Source organism: Octopus bimaculoides, chromosome 2, assembly GCF_001194135.2.
Source record: "Octopus bimaculoides isolate UCB-OBI-ISO-001 chromosome 2, ASM119413v2, whole genome shotgun sequence".
Classification (NCBI taxonomy): domain Eukaryota; kingdom Metazoa; phylum Mollusca; class Cephalopoda; order Octopoda; family Octopodidae; genus Octopus; species Octopus bimaculoides.
Window position 1 is genome coordinate 191,696,821 of NC_068982.1, and position 15,786 is coordinate 191,712,606.

General features: G+C 38.9%; 2 protein-coding genes across 8 annotated transcripts in view; one reads left to right on the top strand and one right to left on the bottom strand.

Moving 5' to 3' along the window:
- LOC106879915 (E3 ubiquitin-protein ligase XIAP) overlaps nt 1–10,817 on the bottom strand; it is a 39,245-nt gene extending 28,428 nt beyond the window's left edge. The window contains exons 1-2 of one of the 4 annotated variants that reach the window (XM_014929667.2): nt 10,658–10,817; nt 1,110–1,576 (exon numbers count right to left, since the gene is read on the bottom strand). In XM_014929667.2, coding sequence (XP_014785153.1) covers nt 1,110–1,509 — 400 coding nt within the window. In that variant the 5' untranslated portion in view covers nt 1,510–1,576; nt 10,658–10,817. Of the gene's footprint in view, nt 1–1,109; nt 1,577–2,371; nt 2,881–10,403; nt 10,606–10,657 lie in introns of those variants that run through there. The other 3 variants (XM_014929665.2, XM_014929668.2, XM_014929666.2) reach the window with 3 other exon arrangements.
- Nucleotides 4,108–15,786, top strand: part of LOC106879913 (X-linked retinitis pigmentosa GTPase regulator) — a 57,500-nt gene continuing 45,821 nt past the window's right edge. For 3 of the 4 annotated variants that reach the window (XM_014929662.2, XM_052965826.1, XM_052965825.1), the window contains exon 1: nt 13,721–13,835. In XM_014929662.2, the coding sequence (XP_014785148.2) occupies nt 13,811–13,835 (25 nt within the window). In that variant the 5' untranslated portion in view covers nt 13,721–13,810. Of the gene's footprint in view, nt 4,348–13,720; nt 13,836–15,786 lie in introns of those variants that run through there. The other variant, XM_052965824.1, reaches the window with a different exon arrangement.

The window sequence follows — 15,786 nt, forward strand, 5'->3', positions numbered from 1 at the left end:
CCTGGAAGTTATAAGTGGACTCTGTTGGAATTTCCGAAAATTGTCCCCCACCCCTATTCCAAAACACTTTCACCGGAAATTGTATATTCGGATTCTACATAGTAAATACTATATGCATAGAAAATTTCATTAAAAAATATTCATTTTTCTGAAAGTTATGACCTCCCAAAGTCTGGGGGGTAAAACCATGTAGTTATGCCGTTATGGCTTTAACAACTGATAGTGATAAATATGTGAAAGGCAATTTACTTAATATTTATTTTTCACTGACGTTATTACTGTTATTTCTTTATTTTCTGCAAACAAAGTGCACAAAAAAGCTACACGTTTGCATTATGTTATATATACAATAATAATAAAGGACGTTATCGTATATATGTTTACAAATCAAAGACGTTATATAGACCTCTTTGACTGAAGTTAGAGAAGGGTGCGTATTATACACAAGGTTTACGTTTTTCAGAGGTACAGCTCCCTAAAAATCCCCTGCGTATTACACGCAAGGACGGACTATACTCGAGGATTTACGGTATATATATACATACGCAAACATATATACACACATACGCAATACATATACACACATACGCAAACTTTATACGGAAAAACATTGCTTAGCAACCACATGGTTCCAGGTTCAGTCTCACTGCGTGGCACTTTGGATAAGTGTCTACAATCGCCTTGGGCCAAACAAAGCCGTGAGTGGATATGGTAGACGGAAACTGAAAGAAGCCCGTCGTATATACATATGTATGTGTGTATATATATATTTGTGTCTGTGTACCACCACCACCACCATCGCTCGAGAACAGATGCTGGTGTATTTACGTCCCCGTATTCTAGAGGTTCGACAAAAAGGGACCGATAGAATGAGTACCAGGCTTATAAAGAATAAGTCCTGGGGTCGATTTGTTTGACTGGTCGCAGTCAAATAACTGAAACAAGTAAAAGAATATGAGAGAGAGAAAGCGAGAGAAATATACACAAACATATGCATACATATGTACAAACGTAACTATCCATACACACACATAACCATAGCTATAGACAGATATATATATATATACACACCGAATGTTATAGACTTAAAAGAAATGTGTAGCACGTACCTATGTAGAAGAAGCCAGCGCTTGCCATTTTATCTGCAGAAATGTTGTCGTCTTTCGACCAAGTATTAGAGAAACTGTCCAAACGGTCGTAAAAAAAGGTGTAGGCTGGGATCTTCGGGTTAGTATTCTGTCTTGGAACATTACCACATTCTCTGCCTTGCACAAACGGACAATCTGGAAACCACTTGCTGTGTTCCGTGGACACCACGTCGGTTTGAACCCATTTTTCTAAATGTCCTCTACAAAATACACAGGCGACTGCGTCTTTGTGTCCTGTATAATAAAAACCTTGTCGAGCCACCTCCTCCCTAGAAACAGCTCCATTCAGTGGCCAAGTATGGAATGTGTCGAGACGGACGGACTCGATCTTGAGGTAAGAAGGGTCGTTGATATACTCCATGGAAATAATGCTAACCAAAAATTTCTGCCTGCAGTGATTTTTTTCTTGATATCTATTAATTTTGTGGCTGAAAGAAAGCAGGAAACATGGTCGAATAAGCAACAATCCACAGAAAATTCATTAAATTATTCACCATCGTTTTTGTTTTGTTTACTCCATCGATTATTGAATAATATTATAACATTAATGCCATTTCTACATTTCTGTTTAGCACCTGTTGTCTATCAATTAGGGATTCTAACATGTTTACAACAAAATACTCGAGATGTAAGAGAACAATTAGACTATCAACTCTGAGTTGTGTAAATTGCGGAGACAAGGCCAAGATGTTATTGAAGAAGAATTAGCTTATGAAGGATTAATTCATGAAGGATTAATTTATCAGAGTTAAAAGAAGTTGATGGGGGAGGACACGGGAGAGTTGTCTCCCTCTGGTTAACTTAAAAAATAATAACGGGTTTGGCGGAAAGAAATTCTTTTAGGAAGAAGACGATGTGATCAGAGTTTCAAATCATGCGGATTCCCCTGTGCGTAGAATATAACAAAGACAACGGTGTTGGACAAAAAAATAAAAGAGAGAATAGTAGAAATGATAAAATAAGTTGGAGAGAGAGAGAAACAGACAGACCGAGTGAAGGAGAAAGAAAATGAACAGAGTAAGACTGAATGTGGAGAAAGGGTGCGGGGAATAATAGCGTGTATGTGTGTGTGTGTGTGTGTTGAAGCAGGAGAAAATTGAGAGACGAGAAAGGAAAAGAGGGAGTGTAGTGTCACTCCTGAAACTGAAGTAAAATAACCAAACACAAAGTCAGGAACTCAAACAGGAATTGAACGTTAAGCAAATGGAATAAGATTAAAATACTTCATGTCTGGATTAAGCCAGCTTTTGCAAAAGTATTTCCCTTCCTTCTTCAACTTTCTAATTGAGAAACTTCACAAAACTATTCAACCTTCATAAGTTTCCTCGGCTCTTCTATTATTTACTTTTTCTTATAACTTATTAGAGACGCCTGATTACAATGCTACGGCGTTCGGCGACAAAAGCAAGGATTGCGGTTTCAAATCAAAACGTTTGTTCGAATACTTGTAGATGTGGACAAATTCTTTCAACTAGAAATTGGCGATCCCTGGACTGGTGAGTCCCATACTGCTCCAGAGATGTAGCCTCAAATCTATGCCGTATCTATATGAAACAGAAATAGTTTCCTCTTGTATAGTTAAGCTGTACACTCCCCCCGGTAAAAAGTGGTAGTACTCAGCTATTATAAATAGACCAGTAGCCGGACGACAGTGAGGAAACAGTAATTATACTAAGTGGCCGTTATAACGATCCAACCTGTTGAGGATAATAGCACTGGGTTAATGTTTACAACTTGACCCGGAAACGAAAATCAGAAAAAAAATAGTGCAACGGGTGTAAAAAAATGTGCTGGAAATATGTAAAATAAAAGAACATGCGCGCAAAGCAACGGGAAGGTGGGGAGAAGACCTCAGAAAATTCACAAGATCCGAGTTTTTCCTTCATAACTTTCAGGAAAATCGGGTTTTTTCAAAGAAATTGTATAGAAATAGCTTTCAAACGGCATACATTACGATTATAAAGAAATTTGTGGGTAAAATCTTTTCCAAGGGGTGGGGAGAGGACTTCGGAAAATTCACAAGATCCGAGTTTTTCCCCCCATAACTCGGAACCATATGGTTGGTAAGCAAGCTATTTACCACACTTTTGTGGTAAAGGTGCACTTGTAAAAATTTAGCGTGTGTGTATATATATATATATATATATATATATAGAGAGAGAGAGAGAGAGAGAGAGAGAGAAATAACGAGTGAGTGAGAATAACGACGGAAGGGTTAAAAAGAGCATAAAAATATTTGAAGATAAAATGAAATAAAATTGAAGCCAAAACATTAAAATTATTGAAAGTGGGTAGAAATAGAAACTACGTAGTGTAGTAGTACTATGCTAAGATATGTGTAGAAAATTGAATGTGATTTCGGAATATAACGAGGAAAAATTCGGATCTTGGGAATTTTCCGAAAGTCCTCTCCCACCTCAAGATTTTACCCACAAATTACTTTATAATCGTAATGTATACCGTTTGAAAGGTATTTAAAAAAAAAAAAAAAATTTTCCTAACAGTTACAAGGGAAAAACTCGGATCTTGTGAATTTTCCGAAATCCTCTTCCTACTCCTTGGAAAAGATTTTACCCACAATTTTTTTTTATATAATCGTAATGTATGCCGTTTGAAAGGTATTTCTATAAAATTTCATTGAAAAAACCCCCATTTTCCTAAAAGTTATGAAGGAAAAGCTCGGATCTTGTGAATTTTCCGAGGTCCTCTCCTCACGCTCCCGTTTTTTTGCGTGCATATTTTTTACAGGACCCTATAAAATGGCAAAACCAGAATGATAGGAAAAGGGAACAACCAAGAAAAAGTAATGTTTGTCAGCAGGAAAAGTTGTGACTCCGACAAACAGAAAATTCGTGAAAACACTAGAGTCAGAATGCAATGAGACACAGGAAGTGACTTCACAATCCTAAATGAGAGACCATGGAAACGAAAGGGTAAACCAAAATTATTATGGAGTTCTAACAAAACAGCGGACGGCATTACTGGAAGAAAATTATATTTCATGGACGAACGCGTTTCAAAAGTCGATTTTTTTATTACCCACAGGGGGCTAAACACAGAGGGGACAATACAAAGACACAAAAGTAAGGACAAGAAGAAAAAAAAAACAGATATAAAAAGGATGAATTAAAATGAAATGAAATGAAGCCACTCGACCAGATATACGGACGACTCCATTTGTCCTTGCTATAAACGATGGGTAATGTCTTTTTGGAACTTTTTATCCCTTTTTTTTTATTTGAAAATTTTGAATAAGTTCAATATAACTTACCGACTTTGGCAATTTCCCAGAGTCAACTTTCATTTCCCAGCAACGCGCATCGTCCCTGCATCCCTTCAGTCTTGGCATGTACTTGGGGGTCTGCCATAACGCACTCAAAGCGACAGGGCACCCCCACCACACTGTACAGCGCTTACCGTTATTAGTTGGTCCCAACCGTTTAGTTCCTTAACAAGCTCCTCGTTTGCCATATTGTAAATTACAACACTTCTTTCCACAGGGTGGGGGTTTGGAAGTTTGAGGCTCGTGTGATAGTAGTTAATTTGTCAGTGTTGAGCGTGATAGGGTGAGGGTTGGTGTCTACAAGGGAAGGGTGGGACAAAGTGGGTCCGGATGGGAGCGAGATGGGGGTTGTCATTCACAGATCGTGTCTTCGTTCTCTTTCCAGCCGTTTCCCATCCATCATTTTTCTTTGGTTCCAATCTCACCTTCGGTACTAACCCCACTGGTTCTTGCTAGTGGTGGAGGTGCAGCTTCCTTTAAAATCCTTAAAACGATTAAGCTGGTCCCTCCGGAGTCAGCGGTTAACGACAAGAGTAATAGCACGGTGGTGCACCGCACACAAGCGGTCGCCACCAACAAAATAGATGTATTATCAGAGGACGATGTTGAAGAGTGTCTGGGAGCCATTATGAAGAGAGCAACATTTGTAAGCAGCGGAAGGAAGTACGGCACGGTGGAGGTGAGGTTTCCCACCAAAGAAGAGGCGGCCTCACATTCCACCACTATTCTTATTTCTTTTATTGCCCACAAGGGGCTAAACATAGAGGGGGCAAACAAGGACAGACAAACGGATTAAGTCGATTACATCGACCTCAGTGCGTAACTGGTATTTAATTTATCTACCCCGAAAGGATGAAAGGCAAAGTCGACCTCGGCGGAATTTGAACTCAGAACGTAACGGCAGACGAAATACCGATTTCTTTATTACCCCAAAAAGGCTATGCAAAGAGTTTTTATGGGACATCATAAAACATAAAGACAATACAAAACGCGCAACAAACATAAAATCGGGGAACTAAGAATACAAAAGCGGATGATGATAGTAGAAGAAAAATTAAAATATAATCAGTTCTAGGGAGTGGTGTCTCCACCAACCAAACCCGTTTCTTTGTTACATTCTCACCAAGTTCCTTTATACATTCCCAGTAGTTTTCCTCATGTATCAAAATGCTCTTCCAACTTCGCGACTTTTCTCTCCGTCTGCTCGCTGTTCTCGTACTTTATCAAAACCCCCTTGTATTTAACATCTTTATCCGTTCTCTCCTCCTCTTCTTGTACATTATTGGTTTCTGGCTTTTCTATCTCTTTTTTGTTTTCTGTTGACCGTTCCTCTGACTTATTTTTCCTTCGCTTTTTAGGGTTAGTAGCTCCATTTTCGTTCTTCTCCTTTGTTTTCTCTATTTCACACTTCTGTCTCTCTTTCATTTCCTCAATGTGGTCTACAATATTTTCCTTCTCTGCTTGTGTTTTCTCTTGCTGCGGCTGTGTGAACTCATATAGGGGGCATTTGGTCTTCATATGACCTCTCTCTCCGCATATATAACAATTTGATTTTCTTCCCTCGACTACGACATTTAACGTCCTCTCGTCTTCCACTTCTATCTGGTAGGGAATTCTTTCTATGTCCTCAAATGTGGCAAAAAGCCACATTTCGAGTCCAAATCCCCATCAGTTGCCCACTTTTGTTTCCGCCACTGGTCCCAATTCCGGATCCTCCTTGGTTGCAGCCAGAACTGTTGCAACCAACCACTCCGTTTTAATTTTTGGTGGCACTCTCGTAATACGTATCCTCACACTTCTTCTTCCTCTATAACTTGGTAGTAATGCTATTTTCTCGCTTCTTAAAATGTTGGTCGCATGTTTGGTTGCCTCTTCTATAGTGGCGAACCTCACCTCCCCCGTACCGAACTTTCTTCTTCTGCCGATGTACATGGCTTCATTCACAATTTCATCCAGGCACTCCTCGATTTCCTCTTCCGTCACCATTTCAATTTTACAGGTTTCAACAGCCTGTGTACGATATACAACTATCCTCAGAATTTTGTCTTCCTTGGTCTCTTTTTGGGGGGAGGAAGGGGACAATTTGTATGAGTCTCCCTCTACTTCTATCAAATTCCTGCTTCTGCTCACCTCCTCCATATCCAACTTGATCAACTTGGTTTCCAGCGGCACTGGCTTCTTCGCCGCAGTGTCCCTGGCGTAGCTCTCCATACTGGAGATAATACCTCTCGCCACAGCTGGGGGAAAAATGCAACGGCTCGCGTGAAACGTTACAACAATAAATTCCACAAAAATCACAATTATTCACAGAGACAACTGACAGTAATTCACACAGTTTTCACAAAGTAACACAGCAGTATTCACAATAATTCACAGAGCCGTTATACCGCTAAGCAGTTCGACCGGCGTGCCAACATTTCTGCCAGCTCGCTGCCTTATTCCACTATTCTGCGGTCGGACAAGGTAGTGCTGCTGCCCACGTATAGGGGCAGGCGCAGTTTTCGAATCCGAATAGGGAGAGTGCCACCTGAAATAAAAACAAAGTGGTTCGTGGCAACTATTCTGGCTGCCACTGAGGACAATCCAGAACTGGGATCAGTAGGAAGAACGAATATGTTGAAGTGGTGGGCATGCGGTGTCGAGATGTGGCTTTTTGCCACATTCGAAGATATTGAAAGAATCCTCTGCTAAATAAAGTTCCCTTACAGTAACCGTTGAGGGTCGTCGACCCAATTGTTACGAATGTGGAGTGAGGGGACATATGAGAACACGGTGCTCCAAGCACGAGCATTCACAGAGTGAGAAGACTATGCAAAAGGGACAAGAGGTGGAAATGGCAGAGAAGTTTGAATGAAAGAAGGACGGAGATAGCAAGAGCGATACAAGGCGTGTCAGAGACACAGAAGAAGTCAAGGCGAAGAAAGACAAAGCGAAGGCGGCAAAGGAGGGGAGTGACGGGTTTGACAACCCCCCACCACCACCACCACCCAAAAAAAAGAGAAAGAAGGCGAAGTCAAGGGAACACTCGCAGAAACCAGCAGTAAAAATGGAGAGGATGGCCAAAAGAAAGTAGGGACCAGTCTAAACTTAAGCATACGCATGCAGTGGAGAAGGAACAAGAGGAAGAGGAATACAAGCATGAGGGATACATGGTTTACTTTGGAGGTGGAGAGGAGAATATCCAAGCGGAAAGGTTTGGTAAGGGTGAAGCTACCCAAGGAGAATGACAGCTGTGTTCTGTTGAAAGACGAAAGGTACGATGTATTTTTGGATTCTTTCGGTGAAGTGGTGACTATGATTGATGGGCCGGTGTTGTATAACGCAATGCCGCCCGTCCTGGAATATGCAAAGCTTGAACATTTCAGACATAAGATATTAAATATAATATGAACAATATTCTTTTTTTTTAATGATAAAAATGTGAACTTTTTCTTTTAAAAAATGGGGGGGGGGAGGAAAACCTGTCCAAAATCCTATCCAAATGTAACCCCTCGACTTCCGGTGCCGAGTGGGCATTGCGCTTCATTTTATCATTATTCATAATTTCCTTCGTTTCTTTTCTTTTTTTGCTCGATTTCCTTTTTGTATTTTTATTTCCCCGATTTTATGTTTTGTATTGTCTTTTGTGCTGTACAAACGTCTATATTTAGCTCTTTGTGGGTAATAAAAGAGGTTTTACCCTTTGTCCCTAGGTAAGAGGTAGGTGCTTCATCTGGGACGTCACAGTCTGTGGCTCCTTTGCATCCTCCTACATCCTGGATGCTGCGGTAAATGGGAAGGTCACTACTTACGTAGCCGAATGGAACAAAATCCTTAAGTATCGGGACCTGTCAGAGAAACCTTTCTTCCAGCCTGTGACATTTGAGATGTTTGGAGGAGCTGGGACGCGAACGGCGAAGTTCTTGTCATCGTTGGTGGCTCGCCGTACAGAGATGCCGGGTGATGCCCGTGAGGATGCTTAACTGTTTCAACACCTAGCCTCGCCATCGCCCGCGGTTCTGCCGCGAGCGTGATGGCTTGCTTCCTTGTGATGTGCCAACGACCAATTGAGGCACTGAGCATTGAATTGATGTGGGTGTATATGTAATACACAGTATACATGTGTATACACATAAGAGTATACATACATTCACAAATATATATACATGCACACATACATAAACAAAAGCGATTTATCTGAAAAAGAAAAAAGATTTTTACAGAAATTACTGAACAAATAATGGTTTGTTTCACTTCTCGTATATTTTGTTTAGAAAGATTGTCTTTTTTCTCATTAAAACAATAAAAAAAAACACACGCGACCAACTTGTTTGATACAGTTGTCATAGAAATAGATAAATGAAACTATTGTGATGTGCTTTTAAGGAATGACCACCTTAAATGTATGGGAACACAAAGTGTGTGGAGAGATGGCGGGGGGGGGGGAGAGAGAGCAATTGACAAGGAATAAATGAGACAATTTCAAGGTTATGTTTTCCGTTTCGAGGGTGTCTGGAAATCAAAAAGATCGGTTAAAAAGTATGTTGATGTTGGAAACATTTAAAATAGCACGGGGTATTAAAAAAAAAAACCCGTTTTTAAAAACCGCTGTATTTAAAATATTTTACAAGAAATTTCGGCGGGAGTTTCGGAATAGCTCACTCATATAAGTTGAATTTTTTTCCGTTTTCGCCTGGATCTAATTTTTTTTTGGCTATCTTTCGATAAAGGTAGAGTGGTAACGAAAGTATTTGTATGACGATTTCCGTAAAAATGTTTTGTTTCAGCTGAATCGCTTATGATTATGTATTTTTTGTGTATGTATTATGTGTTTGTTCGTATGTATATTTGTTTAAATACTGTATACGTATGTGTATACACATACATAAATATACATACATGCACACACATTTATATATATATATATATATACACACACAACTACATAAACCAGGTACTTACACAAATATACATACATACACAAAGAGACGAACTGGATCCAAATAATACATAAACATAAGCAAAAAAAAATTGAAATAACAATTTTGTACAGAAATTGGCAAACACTCACTTATGCCTCTACATTTATCGAAAGATAGACTTCCGTTTTTCTGAGTGCCACACATTCAAAATGATAGTGGTGGGGGGGAACCTTTTATTTTCATAAAATTTTAATCCATAATTTTTTAAAACGTCGCCCCGCCCCACAGACATCAACATGAAAAATTTTCTTTCCCCTCTTATTATATTTCCATATTCTGAGACATGTAATTCAAACTTTTGGAGGAATTAAGATCTAAATTTATCGACTCCTCCCACCCCACCCCCAGAAAAAAACTGCAACAACAACTTTCTTTTTTTTTTGTAGTTTCAGTCATTTTATTATATTCCACTTTCTGAAACATTTGGAATTCACATTTAAAACAAAACAAAAAATTCTTACGACCCCTTCCTCTCCCCCAATAATTTTTGGTTTTCGCTTCTTTTCCTTCTTTTGTTTTCTCTTTTGCCAAACTGTAAAAACCTTTCTCTATACGACATAAAAACTGAATAGAGATTTTTTAAAAAAAAGTCTTACCTTATTTTCGGTGACAATTGCCATCAAATTTAAATTTACTATTTTTTCAACAAGACAAAACTAAAGAGAAATCTAAGATGCTTAGGACAAGGTGCTGCAGTGATAAACATTTGCAATTCCATTCGAGAGAGTGGGAGAAAAAGATGTTTGGTCTCGTTAGACTTTTCATCAATTAAAAATATACATTTTAAATAACAGAAATTACCAATTCATAGATACTTCCTTCAAAATTCTAATTTCGATTTTCACATCAATTTATGGTGTGTGCTTAAAAAAAAAAAAAATTTATTGTGAAAATGAGTAGCGTGTGATGGAGTAAGAATTTTTGTTTTGTTCTAAATGTGAATTCCAAATGTTTCAGAATGTGGAATATAATAAAATGAGAAAAATAAATTTGTTAAATTATACGTTATACTTGTTTCTGCTTTTCATCCTGTCAGATATTGATAACTAAAGTGCTGTGATCGATTCTTCTTGCCTTTATTTTCTCCCCAAATTGGCTACGTTCTAGTCACCGGCTTCCTCCGTAGAAAAGAGGGTTTCTGGTTAAACTATGGTAAGCCTTCAAATGTTAGACGAAGAGACAAGTCAGTTAAACTAACATATCAGTCACATCAACACAACTGAACTGGCAGAGACGCTACCACGAACAAGAAACGTTACACCTACCGAATTCAAAGACGCCTTTAGTTTTTCACTTTCAATGGAAGCTCTGTTTTCCCCTCCTTTCTCTCTTCTAAAACTTCACAGTAAAAGTTTCAGTCAACATTATTGTTCACGTCTGCTCTAAAGAACGTGCCTGTGTGAGTAAAATACCAACAAACGGAGAATACAAACGTTCATCTAAAACGTTTTGTCGTTTGTGGAAATTATATCAAGAATCACAGGATTAATATGCACAGGACTCCTTGATCTAGCTCCGCTGACGACAAAATGAGTCAATCCTTATGCGTATTAAGTGGGGAGAATGTAAATTTAGTTCTGTTAAGTTTTTGTTTTATTAAGGACACTCGATTCCTGAACACTTTATGAAGTGTCATATCGGCTGAATGTGGGTTACTTTGCACGTCAGAACGAGATAAATTTACGTATACAAGGAGTCCCAGCCAAGTTAATACAGTACTCTCACCTTAATTCTGGGGCCACTGGAATTATCCATAGACGATGGGAAGAGACCCGATGGCTATAGAGTTCTTTTGGTGGAATAATTTTGCAGAGCGAGTTTTAAAAGTTCATTAGAAAAGCTAAGAGACCTAATAACCATTGAGAGTGAGTGTGACCATTTTGAGAGTGTAGTGGTTAGATGTGTATCATGGTGAACAGATGCAAAAGGAATGTGTGTGCCTTTGAAGTAAACAAATGAGTGAATCGATTCACAATTAAAAATAATTTATTCACTGGACTTAATTTGTTGTTGGTACACATAATTCTTCACTACATGCAAAATGTTGACAACTGCTACGAGTTGCTAGAAATAGAAATAGGGTACATCTGTGGAAATGATATGTCAGAAATGAATATATGTTTGTGTGTGTGTACGTAGTTCTTCTGAGACAGTAGTCTACCGTGGAACTTCGAACATTTCTCTGCGGTCGCCATATCCTGTTGTGTCGTAGAACTTTCTCGTTTGCCTGCTGGGCCCTTCGCCTTGTCTGTCTGTTGACCACCGTATTTATAATAAGCGTGGCAGCTAGAAGGACAGACATACTGCAGCAGAGTTTGTACCTAAATAGGTCAGCTCCTGTCCATTTGAACTTCGCCTGGCATGGCTGAGGTCGTAGGTCAAAGGGAGATGGTCAATCACTTTTTGACAGGACAAAGAAAACCTGTAGATATGGGACCCTTGAGGAAGGGCTTCTCCTCACAAATATATGAGGGCCTCATAGACATTACCCCGCAAGCCCTGGATGAAGAACAGGAGGAGGTAAGTAAATAATTCTTTCTATGGACATTCTTAATGTACGCGGCCTGAGGTCGACTTGGAAACAAGCCCGTTTCCTACATCACCTCAGGTCGCATCTTTTGGATGTCATAGTGGATACAGAGACCAGGTTGAGCAGTCAGAGGGATTTCTCTCCACACCTAAATGGCTACGAGTACTGAGGCCGGCGAGATTATCCAGAAGTGATTGGAAGAGACCAGATGGTCTTATCCTTTGTTCCTGAGTAAGAGATAGGTGCCTCATCTGGGAGGCCACAATCTGTGACTCCTTTACTCCTTCCCACAATCTGGGTGCTGCGGTAAATGAAGGGTCACTGCTTCCGTAGCCGAACGGAAGAAAATCCTCAAGTACCCGACAGGGAACCATTTCATCCAGCTTGTGGCGTTTGAGACGTTTGGATGGACTGGGCCTCTAACAGCGAAGTTCTTGTCATTGTCGAGGTGTCAGGTGATGCCCGTGAGGGTGCTTAGCTGTTCCAATGCCTTAGCCTCGCCATCGCCTCTGCTAATACCGTGTTGGCTTGCTTCAGTAGGCTCTGTCGAACCTTGTGATGGGCGACCAAGTGAGCTACTTGGTATTGAAGTGATATATTTTTGCCATTTTTTTTTCGTTTTTTATTCCTTGTTCCTCTTTTTCCATTTTTTAAATCTATATTTTTAATGTGGTTTTGTGTTGTGTAATATTCTAGTAAAAGTAAAAGATATAAAAAAAGAAAAAGATATTAAGTACTGGGGTCAATTTGATAAAAAAAAAAATTCTCCAATGTAGTGCCCCAGCATGGCCGCAGTCTAATGACATATCGTTTGGAGAAAACATAAATCCGGAGAGGAAGCACACTCTAAGATGTAGAGCAGTATATTATTTTTTATAGGGGAAGGCCGGTTTATGGGAATACCCCGTGTTTCCTGTTCATAAAAGGGTTTCACTTTATGGTGTATCGTCAGACCTCAAAACCTGTTGGCCTGTCCCATAAACCAGCCTTCCCCAGTAAAATATATATCTACAGGGATATGTCGCATTCTTGTCTGTCTCCTGTCAAAGCTTGTTCTCCAGCGTTCACCACTTCACCTCGTTATGGCCTAACAGCCCTTACCGTTTGTTTTCACTGTCCTGTTTTTGTTTCGAACTTTGGGCCTCCACAAATCACAGATTTTATTTAATTTGCTTTGCAGAAGCAACTGTTTTGACGAAGACGCATCTTGTCGTAATGCTCGAAATGCAGAGTAGATAAAACAGCCGACAACTGATGAAGGGATTGTTCTTTATGTTGCCTGTCTTGTTTTTCTATTTGCTTCTTTCGTTGTTCGCGAAAAAAAGTTCGTTTTCCATGGTTTCGTATTTCATGTTTTTTGACGTCCTGTACCCATATATGCATATGTATGTACATGTATATATGCATCTCTCTCTCTCTCTCTCTCTCTCTATATATATATATATATATATATATATATACACACACACACACACACACACACACACACAAAAGAAAAATATTCATAGATTTTCAAAAGTTTTTAATAAAGGGCTCCCCCTCCCAACCATGTTGAGAAAAAAAATTGAAAAATTCCCCTTCAAATCGGAGAAAATCCAACTTATGTGGGCGACCCAGGAACGAGAAAAGAAGTCTTTGTTGTTCGCCAAAGTGATATTAGGTACGAGTTGATAAAAGTGAAAGATCGACCACAAATCAAGGAAATAAAAAAAATCCCCATTGAAAGAGTCATCTGTGGGAGTTTTCATGAGATTTTCCTTTCACCCTTTTTTTCTGGAACTTTTCCTTGAAGTTGTAAAACAAGTGTGATGTTACACTGAGGCAGGGATTCGTTAAGAACAGTAACGCTACATTGAGACATATAACCAGTTGTATATTAGTTACAACTATGGCGGCGGAAGTTGACATTCCTGGTAAAGTAACTGTTAAAGTTATATATTTTATAATTCTTTAACAAATTGGAATTCTTATTTCCATGGTGAATTTAAATAAACATTACCCTTCAGAAACAGACATTAATGTTTTATCGACAGTTTTATTCTTTAAACGTTATTTAATTATCGGTTGTCAAGGCTTATATCTATTAGAACATGTTTATTATATATTATATAGACATTCTCTGGGGCACTTACGTATGATTATATTCATTTTCGTGGTATATTATAATTATATTATCATTATTAACGTATATAATTAAGCATTCATTTAATGTGTCTTTATTAAAATACACTAAAATGCATTGTATTTTGCCGAACCACTTCAATGAAAGAATTTTTGTTTTTCTCCTTTTTCTGCCTCGTTGTTTGCGAGATTGTAAAACATAAACAGACACAAATATATTTATCAGCGCGAAATGGATTCTGCATTCACGTCGTCACCAAAGTAACCACATTATATTTGTTCTGTATCGAAGTTCTTTTAGGACAGTTTATTTTGAACCGTCCCCTCTGTGGAACTTTGTCGAAGATTTTATCAATTACACAGATTATTCTGGCCTTTCAGTTTGGAGAATCGGCTAGTTGGTATTCTAGGAATAAATTAACTATCATATTCGATGACAATATAACAGTTCATAATTATGTTAGTTGCGGATTATGCAGTTTAGAGACGATAGTTCAGAAAAACTCCGAGATGTGGACACTGATAACTAACAATATATGCACTGTCTACATCTCAGGGATGTTCTGAAATAATCCGCAACTAACATAAGTAGGAATTGTTATATTGTCATCGAATATGAAAATTAATTTATTGCTAGAGCGCTAACCAGCCGAGTCTTAAAACTCAAAAGCCAGGATAATCTGTGTAATTGATAAAATCTTCGACAAAGATCCACATACAGGACGGGTCAAAATAACCTGTCCTAAAATTCTTGGGATTTTTTCCGACGTATAACAAAACTCTCCAAAAAATTATTGCTACGCCACAGTTTCTATCGATTTTTGATAATATTTTCGACAATAACATTCTAGAAAGCAACAGATGTTTGAATGTTTGGTGATACTTGCTAAGTTTTACGAAATTCTTAGTAACTGATTTTAAATGGAATCAGTAAAAGGATTTTACAGAAAGTTTGATTGGAATGTTAAAATCCAGTCTCTGAGATTCAATTGTCAAAATCGATAACTCTTTGTGGTCCTTCAGGCTGTGGTTCCCAAGTGCAAGGTACATAACTCTGCCTGTTTCGGCATGTCTGGTTGACAGGAACACATCTTTCACATCAAATTGAAAGAGGTTCTATATGGTTGTGTTATCTGCTAGAATAAGCGGCCGAAATTTCTCCAAACTTGTTCCTTATCATTTTTAAAATGATATCTAATGTTATCTTCATCATCATCATCATCATTTATATGTCTGCTTTCCATGCTGGCATGGGTTGGACGCTTTGACAAGATTCAATGTGTTGCAGAACCACTTCTAAGTCCTCAGTTTTTGGCATGGTTTCTATGGCTAGATGTTCTTTTACAGAGTGTATTGGGCGCTTTTTACTAGTGAGGTCACCATGTCTCCTGCAAAACTAAGGAGTCTCCTTGGCTGAGAGAGAAGATAGGAAATCGAGTGGCTGCTTTCTGTGAGGTGTTGAGAAGTTAAAGTATGATGGAGGAGAGGGGCGGGGGGCAGGGAGAGGTTTGTTGTTGTGGAGGAGATTCATGTCTACGTTGTATTTTACATGGGTGGATAGAGTGAGGTTAGAGAGGAGTTGAAAAAAGAGGTAAATGGGGTGGTGGTGGTGGTGATGAGGTGCCAGGTAACATATCCAGGAAGATGAATAGAAGAGAACTTGGAGGCAGGAGAATCAGTTGGGGTGGATACGGTTACAAGATTGTGAGGGATAGATTGAAAAGAGGGAGTAGAATTGTTTAG